The sequence below is a fragment of the Plectropomus leopardus genome, chromosome 1 (genome assembly GCF_026936395.1).
Source record: "Plectropomus leopardus strain MGB_pleo_1.0 chromosome 1, ASM2693639v1, whole genome shotgun sequence".
Lineage (NCBI taxonomy): Eukaryota > Metazoa > Chordata > Actinopteri > Perciformes > Serranidae > Plectropomus > Plectropomus leopardus.
Window position 1 is genome coordinate 31,955,544 of NC_142176.1, and position 16,185 is coordinate 31,971,728.

At 42.3% G+C, this 16,185-nt stretch overlaps 1 protein-coding gene across 7 annotated transcripts in view; it reads left to right on the forward strand.

The window, feature by feature from the left end:
• Positions 1 to 16,185, forward strand: part of celf6 (CUGBP Elav-like family member 6) — a 159,817-nt gene that overhangs the window by 96,286 nt on the left and 47,346 nt on the right. For all 7 annotated transcript variants that reach the window (XR_015777003.1, XM_088080173.1, XM_088080178.1 and 4 more), the window contains exon 3: positions 6,233 to 6,281. Coding sequence is in view for 6 of the 7 variants with exons in the window: in XM_088080173.1 (XP_087936299.1) it covers positions 6,233 to 6,281 (49 nt within the window). In the remaining variant the exon portion in view is untranslated. The remainder of the gene's footprint in view (positions 1 to 6,232; positions 6,282 to 16,185) is intronic.

A 16,185-nucleotide genomic window follows, 5' to 3' on the forward strand; every position in this document is an offset into this window, starting at 1 on the left:
ATCAAAGAGATTTTTTTTTTCAGTTATTTGTAACATTTCACTGTAAAAAAAATAAAACAAAAAAGGTCATAGCTTGAAACTACAAGTGTCCAGTTAGCTCTACTTTCATGAAAAATCTGAAGACTGTCGCAAGTTAACTTTTCTCTCACTACATCAGAAAAGTCCTTTATGTCATGAGTTGTAACAGTTCAGCAATAGCAGCATGTTGCAGTGCCTCACTTTCAGCAGGTCTTGCAAACATAGTACTTTATTCTATATTTCAATGCATTTCAAGTTGCACTTGAGTTTGATCTGTAGCTGTGGTGAACAACATGATGTGGCACAAACATGGGTGTAACTGTTTTAGCTCAATTTGACAGTGGCAAGTCAGAAAACAAGTTATTTGTTTTGGAAGAAAAAAAACATTTCCACAATTCTCTCGGGGAAGTCATGTAAACAGGATTATTTGGGGGAACTGTGAGTTTATGCAGGGCTCAAACAGAGTAATGCTCAATCACAGTTTTGGCAGTGGTGACTTTGTTTTTGCATGTAGATGCAGCCAAAAACTAAACATGCCTAACTTTATTAATTTTCTCAGCACAAACTAAAGTAAAGGCAACCAGAATGACAGTGAGACACTTTCTTTTTATACTTTTATTGCACTATTTTTACTGTGCTGCACAGTTACACTTCACATATGGTTATAAAATGAATCAGTGTCTCTCTCATAATGAGAAAATAGAAAAATTGGTGACCGTCTCCACAAATGGAAGTTCAACTGAGATAAGTTCATCATCAACTTCTGGCACCCAATTTGTGTCTATGTTCCTTTGTCACTTTCCACCCCTGAACACGAATGTTTGTCCGTTCAGACAAATGAGTCTACACTCCCCCCTTCATTTGGTGAACCTTATTCCTCAGGTGCCCCTGTGATTGTCACAACTGTTTAAAAGTTATGAGATGAGTAATGTTACTGGCTGAGAAGGTAATGATTCATCACCATACCCTCTCATTAATATCCCGCTTCACCCAACATGTCTCTCGAGCATGGATGCTCACTGAGGAACAAAAATAGCAGGTGCGCCTGGTTTTGCCTTCATTGAGCGTCATGTGCGCAGGAACTTTGCAGACTGTTTTACAAACCTGTAGTTAAAATAGGGCCGAATATGGCAAAGCTAATTTTCATTACGGCCTTGTTAAACCATTGTTTGGAAATATAATTCATTTCATATTGTGTGCGTTTAGTTTGCTGTCTTTTTCTAAATGACTTGACTCTTATTGCACAGGCAGCACTTCAAGGAGTTTTTGTGGGTTTAGCTCAGTGCTAACTCAGAAGACATCATAATTATCTGTGTGTGTCCCACAGCAAGTCTTGTCTAATTCACAAATTCACTAATCTAATTCACAAAGTTCTAAATCTAATCTAATTTACAAAGTTATCACATAGTTGATTAGCATGTTCCTGAAATTGAGAAGTACAAACTGTTTCAAAGTTGTTTAGTAAATGAGATTCAAGGTGACAAAGTTAGAGGAATAAATCAGGAGTGTCCCACCAGTGGATATTATTCTGGTCCATTGATTGAAATTTAAGTAACTAAAAAGTCAATGTTTACACTGGATATTGCTAGTCATCTAAGAGACTTAGCAGTGGACAAAGAAATTCTCACTTTTCTCATGGTTTTGAAAGAACATTTTTCTGTATTTGGGGTGTCTGCTAAAGCATTCCTCCTTGCTTGCCTTGTGAGCAGTGATATTCACAAAGCATGGTCAAACACGGTCAAAGGCCAGTGGTGTCCTTGTCTCCCTTTCTCTCCACTGCACTGTTATCAATCAGACCGACTAGCCAAAGATAGATAGATTGCGATGCATCCACACACAGACATACACTCTGAAACTTACACAAACTCCCTTAGTGGAAAATTTAAGCAAGTTCCTCTCTTTCACACTGTTGGTTTCCCACCCCTCCGTGACTTCAGCTGACTTTTATTCATCATAACAGAATGAAAAATATAGATTTGCCTCTGGAGATTAGAGCATAGAAAAAAATGAATGTATAGACATAAAGGAAATAGAGCATGAAGGAGGTAGAAATATGTAGAGGGGAAAAAGTGAGTGAAAAGAAAGAGAAAGACAGAAAAAGGGAGAGATGAGGAGAAAGAGAGATGGCCTCTCTAAGTGCAGTAGCACACAGGCACAGAGCTGTGAGTTCCCAGGCAAGACAGCATGAGCTGCCTATTTGTCAGCATTGATCAACCCATTAAGGGGCTGTGGTGGGAAGCATATTGGTTTTGGAGGCCAAAGGGGCAGAGAGAGACAAAGATAAAGCAAGACGGGGGGGTGTTGAACTCCTTTCAGCCTCGGCAGTCACATGTCTATAGGATGAAAAACCCTGTAGTCCTCCTCTCCAATGTCTATGCAGTTCATTTTGCAGGGCCCAACGGGAAGGTAGTAGATGTCATTTGTCTTACAGCATCTCTGGAGGCTCCACTGTATGTGTTATCTTTGCTTTCTGCCGCTGCAATGCTAATAAGGAAGCAGCTAGCTTCTCAGACAGACAGAACGTCACTTGTCCTCTTTCTTGGTGTGTATGTGCGCATGTGTGTATGTGTGTAGGCAAAGGGTGGGTGGTGGGTGTGGGGGTGGGTCCTGGCCCTAGGGGAAAGCAGGCTGCCTCTTCGCCCAGCCTCTGATGAATTCATATAATTAACTCTGCCTTGATCTGTTGGCTAATCCTGCACTCAGTAATAAGGGATTAAAATGTCACCTAAGCCACCTGCTGTTATTGAGCCCCTAGACTTTTTGTGCCTCTGCGTGTGTGTGACAGAGAGAGAGAGAGAGAGAGAGAGAGAGAGAGAGAGAGAGAGAGAGAGAGAGAGAGAGAGAGAGAGAGAGAGAGAGAGAGAGAGAGAGGGAGAGGATAAAAGTAAAGTGAACTTCAAGATTTCTGTGCAGTGAGCGCGTGCGCTAGAAACATTCCCTCTGTTTGCACAAAAAAAAATGTATGTAGAGGACACTGAAAGTAGCTCAAAGAGGCAGACATCTTAACTGCTGCCATATGCATGTGAGCGCTACTCACAACTCCATAGTTTGGCATCTAGCTGAACTCCATAATTTGGCAGGAAGCTGGAGCAGACGTTGCAGCAGACTCGCTCTGAAAACTCATTGTCACAGTCACTAAAAAGGGACATGAAAGTGGGACATGCTGGAAGGTGGGAGTTGAGAAATCTTTTTTTCCCTCCCCTCTCACTATGACCTCCTTGGACCAAGTTAAGAAAAAAAAGAGGAAGAAAAAAAGAAGAAAGAAAGGAGTGCCAATTGGTTGGCTAACAGCCCACAGGCCAACGGCCAGCCTGCTTTGCCTGCCTGCCGGCCACCTCCGCTCCGTTGCCTAGCAACCCCAAGTGTACTTTTGCGTTGTCTAATGACTCTTGTTGCAGCAGTGGCTCAGGGGCTACTAATGAAGCCTCCTGACCAATCGCTGCCGTTTAAGACCTGGAAGCTGACTGATCACTGGACAGGGATCTTGGGACTTCAGGCTACACTAAACCTCTTATGTGAGACAAATTCTGCCTCCAACCTTTGCTGCTGTCAACATTCACTCTCTCACTCTCTCTCTCTCTCTCTCTCTCTCTCTCTCTCTCTCTCTCTCTCACACACACACACACACACACACACACACACACACACACGCACTTACACTATGTACTCAGAACACACCTTAAACTAACTGGTCCAGCTGACCTTAATTCTCTCCACTGCATACTCACACATATCAATGCTTCACCCTCCCCGAACTTTACCTCAGACTCACCTATAAACCCATTAAGAGGAATATTGATGGCTGTTACCCAGCCAGAAATAATGATAATGTCCCTATCTGGCTTTTTAAGGCCATACAAGGATGATAATAATGATGGTAAGGGACTCTTCAGTCCTAAACACAAACCAACTGTGTGTGCTCCACTTTCCCAGAGCCTCAGTAAAGGCCCAGACATGTGCTGCATCTTTAACCGCCTGGAAAACTCGAAGCTGGGCACTTGTGCTTACTCTGTGCCTCCTTTAAAAAACGCAGAGGTAGGCTGCATCTGAGGTTGTAAAGCTACTATAACCAGCAACGTATCATAGCCTACATACCAGAAATCCTGAAAGCAAAGCTGATGTTCTTCAAAGGGGCTGTTTTTTAAGTGTGTATTACATCTACAGTATTGTCCTTGAGACAGATATAAAGCTCTGATTAGCTCTAATTTCTTCTTCATATTTATCATATACTGATATTTATGGAATAAGGCAAAGATATCTGCCAGCTGTGATGGGTTGTTTCTTTCACATGATATGCAGTGCACGGTGCTGCGTTCCAGTTCCTGTCGCACCCTAAAAAATAGGCGCTTTGGAACTCTTGCGCGCCAAGGCTGCATCACTCTGCCTTTAAAATGTGCCAGACATGTATCTTCATTGAAAACAATCCAGTCCTAAATACTGCCGTCAAGCCAGCTGCAGCCATCACACCATGGAAAAGTTAGTGTAAGTTGAATATTCGACAGGCGTTCACTTCAGACCCAGCAACGTCTTTTAGTTTCACATTCATCCAATGTTGGCAGTAAGCCCACCTCCCTACGCTTGCTCCAGACACCAATTGTCAATCGTACAATGAATAGAACCATGAACCCTCAGTGCAGGAAGTTTGTCTGAGCCTTTGCAGTACTGCTTTTCCTTCTTAGTATCTGTAAAGTCAAACGCTATCAACATAGATATACATCATAGTAGATTATGTATATTAACCTCCTTGTTTTTTCACATATCAGCAAAAGAAGTGACAGTTAGCATTCACATCTGTGTATGTGAAGCTTCATTTGTATGGATGTGACTGCGCCTGCTGGAGTGTGTGTGTGGGTGTGTGTGTGTGCAGCTTCATTTGCTTGTCTTTGTGATGCGTCCGTCATCTCTCGAAGCTTTGTTCCAGTGTCACAGCATATTGCTAGGCAAGTACATTACGTCCCCAGGGTGTCACCATGTATACGCTTGTCTATACAGGTCCAGAGTCTTAGGTCTATATTTGGCCGTGGTCAACTGCTGTCAAGTGCTGCGTTGCCTGAGGGCCCAACACCCACTGTGTTGCCCTAGCTGACTGATCTGAGGGGGCAGTACCGTGTGCCATTCACTGGCACTCACATGTTGGACCTGTCTGCATGGCCTAGTTAGAAAGATAGGCCCACTGCTGACTGGAGCCAGAAAAACACCATGCCAAATATAAAACACAATGCCAAATATGACATGCGTGGGTAGCCTCAATAAGAAAGGGTCTTCGAGGGTGGCTCTTAACACCCACCCTTCTCACATAGGAAGGAGGGGATATTATTCCTGTTTCAGAGAAGGCACAAGATCGAGTGTTTTTCTGTTTTTATATTCAAACTCCAGGGAGTGAGAAAAAATGAAACCACAGACAGGGGAGCAAAAAGAGCTTGGGGAGTTTATATTCACGGCGTGCAGTTTTTAAAAGGGTTTTTTTTACGTTAGCTTGGCGACGTTTTGCTTTCACCTCACTATAAAATGGATCTTCAAAGGTTGTTTATCGATTCCCTACTGTTAACCTTTCACAAGCTGTTTCATGGCTATACTGTTCAGTAGCTCTCAATGGCTTCCACGAGAAGCAGGCTGGGACAGGGTGGGGTTGGCTGTCCAGTCCAGTGGCATATTGGTTGTGAGTCACAGAAAGGGCTTCTGGGTAGAGAGGAAAGAGAGCAGGAAGGGATGGAGGCAGAGAAAAGAGGGATTGTTGAGGGTCAGGGATGAGCAGGATATAGCTGGTGACTGGGTGTCTGGAGCCAGGAGGGGACAGGAAGAGCAAGGGCCAGCCTGAGAGGACCTCTCCCTGTGGGGCTGGGAGTGGCTGATGTAATGGCATTAATCTCCAAGTGCCATCTGACACCCAGTGTGGCTCCGTCATTGAAAAGTGCTAATTCTGCTGAACTGTGAGGGGAATTCAGGCATCTCTAGAGGCAGTGCCCTGGATTAATTAAACACGTTGGCATGGAGCACTGCACAGATTTATCTCTTTTACGGCATCGCCACTGTTTGATTTTTGCATTTAGCTCAAAGAGCAGGACAAACTCAGGACATTAATGCCAGGAACACTGCCATGTTTCACTTGTTCTCACCCACTTCACATATTGTAGCCTGTGCTCATATCGTTTCATGCTAACCTGGGATTTCCCTTATTTTCCTTCTCTCTCTTTCTCTCTCTCTCTCTCTCCAGATGAACCGGCCCATCCAGGTGAAGCCAGCCGACAGCGAAGGACGAGGAGGTAATTAACCTTCTCCTGGTCTCCGATGCACACCCCCCTTAAAAAACACACACACGCAAACGCACAAATACACTGGAACAGCACACGTGCAATCCTTAATATTCTGCTCTCACTTGAGACAGACTGGGAGTTAGTAGAGTAGCCCGTAATATAGGTCACTTGCTTCTATTGACTTCCCATCTGTGCCAGCAGAGGGGCTGTCTCAGGTTCACAGTCACTGGTAGCGGTTCAAAGACAAGACAGAGAGACATGGGGAGAAAGAATAGAAGAGAATGGGGAGTGGAGGATCTCCATCCCCTCATCTCCATAGAGTGATAGTAAAGTCTGCTTACAGTTAAGAGGCAGTGGAGTGCAGCCCAAACATGCACAGACACAGATAAAACAAACACACAGCGTTATAGTAACCCTCCAGAGTCACTACTTGGAGACAGACAGTATCAATTTGACTGAATGTATTAATTTCTTAGTCACTGAGGAAAGAGACAGTCTCTCAAACTGGGACGTACAGTATCATTATTTAAGGAGTTTGGAACCTTTTTTATGATGAGCAGTGTCTGTTTTTGTCCAGAAGGAAGAGCACAACTAACTGACTATTATACACAGTCCCTGTTTTACGTCACTAAAATCAACACACATATATTCAGTATTCGCTATAAATATGCCTACTATACATTTACACGTATTGCCTACTTATGCATCTGCTTCATTAACAGTACTGTCACATAATTAGACTAGGATTAAATAGTATAGTATAGATGCTGATCCATCGAAAAGTTATTCAAGTCAAATTTAGTGTGATTCAGTGACTACATTTCATGCAGCTGTGCAGACTCCGATGCTCTAAAGTGTCATTTATCATGTCAAAATATGGATTAGTGGAACGGCTGAAGTCATTTTTACCGTTTTCCTTCTTTGTATCAAAATAGGATTGTTTTGAAGTTTACTTAACTGTGGACTTGTTCCACTGTGCTAACACAGCTTTGTGCTTTATTTCCTTCAAATACTGTCTTGAAATGGTCACCTGCGATATTTGCGCATATGCAAAAACCTGTTAATATTCAAGTCTTTCACAATGTCCATACAATTCCCGTCCGTACAATTTGTTGAGCAGTTTGTACCACTTGCTCATCAAATACCCCTGCTTGCTTGGTGGGCTTTAATGTCTACATATGATGCACTAGGTATCCTCCTATATCTGTTGTTAATGCTCCAGGATGGCATGTCAATTTGTGCCTATAAAAACGCAGTGTCTTTTAAAAATAAATGAGAAAAAGCTGGTACAATTCATCCATGACAACAAACAACACTGACCATAAACAGGCAAGAAGCTGTTTGTCGCAAACTGCGGTAAAAACTCAAACTAAGATGCCTATTCCAAATGTGCTGTGAATGGGAATGCTCCTTAAACCCGAATAATACCAGCATTGTTAATGGAAAATGCAGAAACAGGTTAAACACTATTTAGAACTGTTTCATTGCAATTACAAGTGTTGCTGGAGTTTCGACACCTTTTAATCGGAAAATGCTACATTTGGAAAAAAGGCCTAATTCAGAGTATTCAAAAGGAATATGCTGTTTACATGACCCATATCAAGTTCAGAATAGTTTCATGTTTGGAGTAACAGTGGAATATTAAATGTGCATGTAAACATAGTCAATAAGTTATATAAGAATTCCAGCTCAACTGCATTGTCAATCTGTATATGCTAGTTAAATTAGATCATTTGTTTTTAAGCAATATTTTTCTTTAAAAGTAAAGCTACATGTTTAAAGCATGCATCATGACGTTTAAATGTGCAATTGTGCTTTGACATTGCACTAACTCCGTTGCACAGCCTCCTCACTCCATCTTTAGTGTGACTGACATGGTGATTGACTAGATCATTCTGAAGCCATTTGTGACTAACATCGCTGAGGTTAATGCAGATTAAGCCTGTTAAAGATTTACATGGTTGGAATTGGATCTAATTGGACCGTTCTGTGTCTGCCCTGTGCTTGCATTTCAGAGTGGTGATTTAGACTGCCTAGGTCAGATTAGACTGAGCCACTTCGCTGATTTATGTGGTCAAGTGTGAATCAGATGGCCCATTTCTATTGCCACACACACCCCCGTGTAGATCTTATTTTTGTCATGGCGGCACTTTAATTAACGGCCATCTAAAAACAGGCAAAGTCTGACCGACAAGGTCTGGGCGCGAGCCAATCGGCATTCTCACCAAGATAAATTGGATCTCTGGACTTAAGAGGGGAGGATGGATGGGCCCCAATATCAATTACTACCCTTTTTTTCCAGCTGAAAGAAAAGGGAGATGAACAGGCAGTGTGAATGAAATACAGAGGGCTCTTCGGCTGGCACAGCCCCTGCTAGTCTGTCAGATGAACTTTCTATATGGGAGGACAGGATAGGACACAGCACAGAATGAAATAAGACCAAGCAGACAGGCCCCAACAGAGATATTGAGCGTTAATGGCAACAGGAAGTCAGCAGACAGGCCAGGGAAGTAAACCACAGTCGCGGCTGACAATGAAATGAGATTTACTATGAAGGCCTGTGGTTAAAGGAAAATAGACAGCCCAGCTAGGGCTGACTAAAGGAGAGAAAGTAGTGAGGGATTCATCTGTGTAAGGCTGAGGAGCAGTCAGGTGCACCACTCCCAGTGGGGCCTCCAGATTGTCAAACCCAGGGCTGCACCGGGACATTTGTACCTCTAGAATGGAGTCACATTTATCACAACCAAGACATCAGCAATTATCTGTCATGGGAGCTTGTGCAGGGTCTCGATTACGTGCCTGTGCAGGCATTAGGGCCCATTACTCCATTTGGAGACTCCAGTAGCCCCTCTTTTGTTCACGGTGTCCCTGAGAGACATCCTCTCTCTGGGGATATAGGAGTGTCAGGAGGGGAAGTAAAACCAGAGCTCAGAAAATGACAAGGGGGGATGCAGCACTGCACAATCCTGCCGCTCGCCTGCCATTGTGTATCACAGAGCTGATTCTCTGGCTGTCTATTACAATGACTCATGTCTTATTTTATTTTTTCCTTGTATTATCAAGAAAGAATGGAGCATGGGAGGGGCGCTTCACAGCCCTTAAATCTATTTCTGTTCCTTGAGTCAGCCGACCTCTTCCCCACAAAGTCCACATTTATCTGATCTGCTTAACACCACTTTTTTTCCCGCCCAATTCTATCAAACCGTGATTTCAATTCAGATATACTGCGATACAGTGGAAGGCATGGGCTCACTCACTCTGTGGTCAGTGCAGGAACAGACACGCCACCAGCTTGAAACCAAAAAAATTGCTTCAATCCAAAAGGGACAAACATGAGGAAAAGCAGACATCTCTTGCTCTCTCTATATATTGTTTTTTTTTCCTTTTTCGTTCTTCCTCTCTCTGTCTCATTGGTACTGCAGTGCAAAGGGAGAGATGGAGCAAGTGATAGTTAGAGAGGTGGGGATTCAGTACAAGGCCCATGGAGGAATGCGAGGGAGCGAGAGATGGAAGATAAAAAGAGCGAGAGGGGAAGAGACGACAGGATGAGAAAGTTAACGGAGGGTGATGGAGGCAGCTGAGTGAATCTCAGCAGTAAATCATCTCAGAGCCGCCCCATCCCTATCTCCTCCTCGCCTCGCCAGGAATCTTTTTCCCCCTGACCTTGTCTGCCGCTGTGTCTGTGAAGAAAAGATGGGGCCAGATTATCTATGATTGGAGATGGCCATTATCTAAACACAATCTTGGAGCCAGGTCCCACTCCTCTAGCCACTGCTGTGAGACTGGAGACCACACTGATGAGAAGAGAGATGATGGGTCAGCCAGCAACACCCTCTCCTTTTATTAACTCTGATAAGATGGTTTCAACACTCTCCCGAAATGCCCGGCAACCTCCATCAACATCGACTTTTTCACAAAGTGCCACTCTCAGATCATTTGTCTACACACAGTCTCTTTATCCTACTTGTTTATTAGCTCCTCGTACTTTTTTCCTTTTATTGGATACTTATACAGTGCCGAGAGCATTGCAATCCCTGCACGTGATACTCTGTAGCTCTGTGTGAGCCTTTTTAATATCTTATCCATGCCTTTTGTCTGTCTGGCTGAGGGGAGTCTTTGTGAACGGGTCGTGTTTGTCCTTGCCAACCTGCTGCTCTTCAGAAGGTTGACCCCAGTCAGGGCAGTGAAGAGATTGACAGGACCTTAAGATGTTGCGCACTGTGCTGTCATGCCCCACCCCAGCAGGTAGGGAAGAGTGAGGGCTGCTGGCTGGCTCAGTCTGGCAGGCCACAGGGGAGGGGCTGTCTGGAGGCACCTCACGCCCACAGAAAGAGCGCGCTCCACTTTACATGCAAATGAAGCCAAAAGATCCCTCTGTGCCTCTGGACACGATCGTGCAAAACTCTGAAAAGTCAAGAAAAACCCTGGCAGCGGTTGATATGTGTGTGTCGAGAAGCACACACAGGCATGGGGACACCTGGACAGACGAAAGAATTCACAGGTTTCCAACAGTGACCATTGCAGGGTAATCATTTCAGCTTTTAATGCACTGATTTAAACTGCTATTTTTCGCAGGGCTCCATGATTGGGTCTTACCATTAGAGAATTTGTTTCCAATGCAAAATAAAAAAGAAGGATTTGAAATATTTGGACTGAAGCTGCAACAGGCTCAGAAGTTTCCTCGATTGTTCTGTGCTAGTTTTTGATCATGCATACCAGAAGGTTTAAAGCTCCCCTCCCACTCCCCCGGGTAAACGGATGCGACAGCTCTAGTGGTATAAGTAATGCATTTACAAACACGAAGCCTGTATCCTCTCATCGTGCCTGATACACTGACAATTTGAATGTTTGTTCTCCACTGATTATTCCATTTACCACCTCACTATACTGGATAATCCACTTGCATACATCAGATTGGGACCAGTAGCAGAAAGGTTTAGTGTGTGGTTGCACATCGTTTTCACTGGGATGGGGTCTAATTACTTCTGTTAGCTGGGTAGGAACTAAACATGACTTAGAAGTAGAATGGGGCTTATTAAGGAGGTGGAGATGATGGGAAAACGGGAAGGGAGAATGCTTGTGGCGGTTTAAAAATGCAGCTGAATAGATACATATATCATGCAGGTTGTTTCATAATTACCTCACCACATTACTTTACAATTTCTACATTTACATTCAGCAGTGCTCTTGAACTGCGCATATTGACACTGAATTATACACCAACTCTGAACATATTTTTTTAAATTCTTACATTACATCAACTTGGAATAAAACACTGCACTGTTGCTACAGGAAAACTACTGTATGAAAAGAAATGTGGGTGCAAAGCTATGAAATTATTCAGTATCCTACATAAATGTTGTACATCAATCTCCATCAAGCAATTTGTTTTATTATAAATAATAGTAATGACAAATCAAGTGATTCCCTGTCATTTAAAAGAGTTGCTTTTACTGCTGATAGTGAAAATTAATATCCCACTCTGCAGTTTTTTGCTTATGCTGCCTGCTGGTCTCTACTCATATGTTGGCATACTGCCATAAATGTTAACAAAAAGCTAATACCTGTAAGTTAACAACACTGAATAAATGTAAGAATGTTGGCAAACCTACTTGAACCCACGCCTGGCAAGCGCATCTGCTTACATTACAGTGTACAACAGGAGATGCTTTTCTGAATACAATGCTAAGTATCTCGAACCTTCCTCCCACTATCCATACAGACTCTGTTAATATATGTATACAAAACTTTCTTGCACAATGTGACAAAGGCCACATTACACCTCTATGTTATATCAAACACTTTTCTTTTTTTCTTTTCATTTTGTTCGCATGCTTCCATCATTTGTCTTTGTTTTGCATCTCTGGTCCATTTCAAAAGCCATTTATCGCTAGTGTTTTTGCTTTTCGGTCGTCCTTTTTCTCTACACACAAAAAACTCTTTGCTTCTTTATTATGCAAAAAAATAAAATAAAATACAATAAAAATAAACTGTAAAGATGTAAACTGTAAAGACTGTAACTGTAAAGAAGGCAAGAACTAAAGTTATCTGGCAGGTCTTTTAATCATAACAATTCTGTGACTTTTGTTCCTTGATAAGTCTGATCTAGTTATAATTTTAGATAGAAAATATAACAATATATTGATCCCTAGGGAGACATTCAATTTGTGGATGTGTAGCAGGCCTTCTGTTTTCTCTATACTTTTACTTGTTACAGTATTGTTCACTCCATTTACCTTTGTTCAGTCAATTTATTAACTGTTATTGGCATTATTTCTTTCACAAGCAAAATAATGATAATCTATTAATTTATCTCCAAAAAGTGGCATGAAGGTTATGTTTTTGTGGGTGAATAAGGCTTGTAAGAGGTGAATTATGGCCTGAAGTTATTTGGGTGAGAGAAATTCTATCTACTAAGAAAAGTCTCATGGCCAGAGGACTGTACACTCCAGATTTCAACAGTTAGAACAATGCTATATAACAGTAGAGTCTTTACAACATCAAACTGTATCCCAAAAGTGGCTATTCTAGGATTTTTTCTCTCTCCTGCTGTGCAACTGTATAATGCTCATTATCTAAAAAGCCTATTCTGAAAGCAAATGGCACCTTTTGATTCCGAACAGACTCCTGCCATTACACAACTGGGACATACAGTATATGATGAAAAATAAAGTCTAACTCAATATTAAGAAGTCGTTCCCAACATTTTGTACACACGGTCTATACGCCTACATTTGCAAGCGTGTCTGGTGGCGGGCCTCCCAGGCAACAGCGTACCAGCATCAGGCTTTTCTAATGAGACCATAAGAAGCACAACTTCTCTGTTGTGCTGCCTGGAACATTACTCTGCATTTGAAATGCACCCAGCGGCCTAGCAGGCATCTTTTATCGTTGGATGCAGCTGTCCATGCTTTCTGAACACTTACTACTACCAAGCTTCCCTGACTGCTGCCAGCGGGCAATAAGTGATAGAATCATGAAAAAAAGAGGGAAAAAAGAAATATTTGCCACGACACAGGAGCAGAAGAGTAATTCTTAAAAGAGAGAATATTCCCATTATTGGCAAACAAAAGCAGAAACTTTTTAAAAGTAGACTTCACAGCAACTGATTCTTTGCCTAGAGAGAAAGAGGGTGAAGGATGACATTAAAGGGTAAAGGGAGAGATACAGAGAGGGCAATGGAGAGACAAAGGGAGAATAGAGGAAAGGAAAAGCACAATCTATATGCATATACTGCAGCCTACAACACAAGTAGCACTTTATTCCAGGGAGAGAAGCATCAATCTTGACAGCATATGGCGTCTGTGCAAAATCCATTAATTTTTAATATACCGGGCGCTGAAATGAAAAGGCTTCCTGAGACAAGCAATTGTCAGATGTCAGTAGTGTTTTGATAACTTTTTTGATCTCCTTTTTTATTTGCATTCATAAAATGGGGCTGTCCACATGTCAACTAAGTTTGGACATGGCTGGAGTCTGACATGGAACCATTTTCCACACAACTGCTCCCACATTCAGTCAGGAGACAGGAAACAAAAAGGACGAGTGGATTACTTTGTGTGTGAGAGGAAGTGAGGGAGCACTGGCTGAGGCCTGAAAATAATGTTATATATGTCTATTCACAATAATATACTGTATGCCAGGGGTGTGGACTCGAGTCACATTACTTGGACTCGAGTCACAAATTTGTTGACATCAGACCTGACTTAAAAAAAAAACATGACGTCAAGTGGACTTGAGCTTTTTGACGCGTAACTACTGAATACCTTTCCCAAAGCTTTTTCTAAAGTGTGCCCGATATCGCTTCATTTCCCGTCATTTACTAAATCAACTAATGTTAATGTTATCCATTCCTAGCAAGTTGATCCTTCATTTCCTAGATACACTTTGTTTGAACCAAGTGACCCTTCATCCATTTGTGATGGTTCGTCAAGCTGTAGGAGCCAGCTTGGAGCCCACACTGTAATTAGCGGAACTCTCTAAATAATCATTATCATTAAAAAAATAATAATGATTAAAAAAAGCAAGTCTGAAATTAGAGTTAATGGAATACAGATGTGTAGCTATAAGACCCTTGTCAGGATGATGTAATTGGCCAGTCTGCGATTGAGGGGCGGGACTTAGCAAAGCGTCAATCTGATAGCATCCAGTCAAGTTGCAGACAAAAATCATGGAGAATTAACATTAAGTTACTGAGCACCAGTTCAAAAAAATTCCATCTAGATAATTTCAATTGCATACAAAAACTATGTGGTAAACAAAAAAACAAATTGTTGTATGCAAAATGGGGTGAAAATTATAATTTCCAACTTTGTTCTACATAAGAAGCTGCACAAAGAACAATAAGTAGAGGCTATTATTAACATAGTGAGCTAATGCTAAGCTAACATCATTACACTGCTGTTAAAATGTCATTATGTTTGGTGAAATGAGCATCATGAGAATCATCATCATTAGAATTTGGTATTTGACTTGGTGCTTGTCTGTCTTGATTTAAGACTTGACTGTATACATAATAAAAATATCTTCATGCATACACACAAATCCATTTGAGCCTATCTATCCTTGTATCTGCTAATTATATTTTAATGTATACAGTTGAAATGTTCCAGGATTAATTAGCAGTGTTTGAGGATAACATTATACAGAAAACATCAAAATGATGTAGCCAGGCTTTATAACCACCACACACACACACACACACACACACACACACACATGCATGCACACACATTATTATTTTAAAGTAGCATCAACGTTTGAAAGTGCAGATTACAAAGGTCTCTTCAGAGTAAAGCAGAGTGCTGTAGAGCTCAAATGTTCTCCAGCTGTGTGGCTCTGCTCTGTTGGAGGGATAAGATGAGCCCCTCTCAATAAGAGATAAGTACCAAGAGGTCAAACAGTCAGCTCAATGAGTTCTGTCATACTTCTGTATCCTCAGACAGTTCCATAGGAAGGTCCTCACCCCTCTTAATGCAAATACACGACTGTACTTGAGAAAAGTATTCTCTTTTTTTCCCTCTTCTCTCCCCACTTTTAATGGATAACTCTTTGGAGTCATGGAGTCATCTCCTTGTGCAGAGGGCGCGTTATATTTATTCATATTCATAAAATGCCAATTTAAAGCTTGCGAGTGGCCATAGGAGATGAGCGAGAACATGCAAAATCCAATAAGGGCTGCTTTGGAGACAGGTGCAAAGTGGACTAATTAATAGCAATCTATACTCTGGCCAGGGCATGCAGTGGGCCGACTGAGACACTCTTAGGTCAGGCAATGAAAAGATAGCAGCTCCAAATTCATTTTCTCACCGTGGCTCTCCCAAAGGAAGGCTCCCAAGTACACTCGCACTTCCTTTAATGCCTTCACTGGGGTGTAATTTATTTTTGCGTTTGCCAGCACATTTGGAAAGTTCATTACTTCGCTCATGGCTTGTTAATTAGCCTTGTAAAGCCGCCATTAGATCTCCTCGGGCCAGGACCGAGATGAGACTTTTGTCCCAAAACATTAACACACTGCAGGAGGCCTGTAAAACTGCACTCTGCCCGTTTAAGTTGTAACAGTGACATCGCGATGAAAATCTGAAAGATGGAGGGATGACCGCGGCAAAGTCATGTGTGCTCTGGACAGACTGTTGCCTCGTTTCATGTTTCACCTTTGCTGCCATGGACAGGGGTCAGGCTCATTTTTCTCCAACACCTGTTCAGGGCTGACTTTACAGCTACGCAGCTCCTCCGCTGATGCCCAATATCCAGCTAGATGTCTATCCGCCTGTCAGTCGGTCTTTGCTAAATCCAAGTCAACAGTATAAGTGTCTGCCTCTGTGGTGATCTTCTCAGGGTTCTCGCTCACTTCCAACCCTGGAGCTCCAAGGGAGGAGGGACAGTAATGAGCGGTGGTATCAGGCTCAGCTGG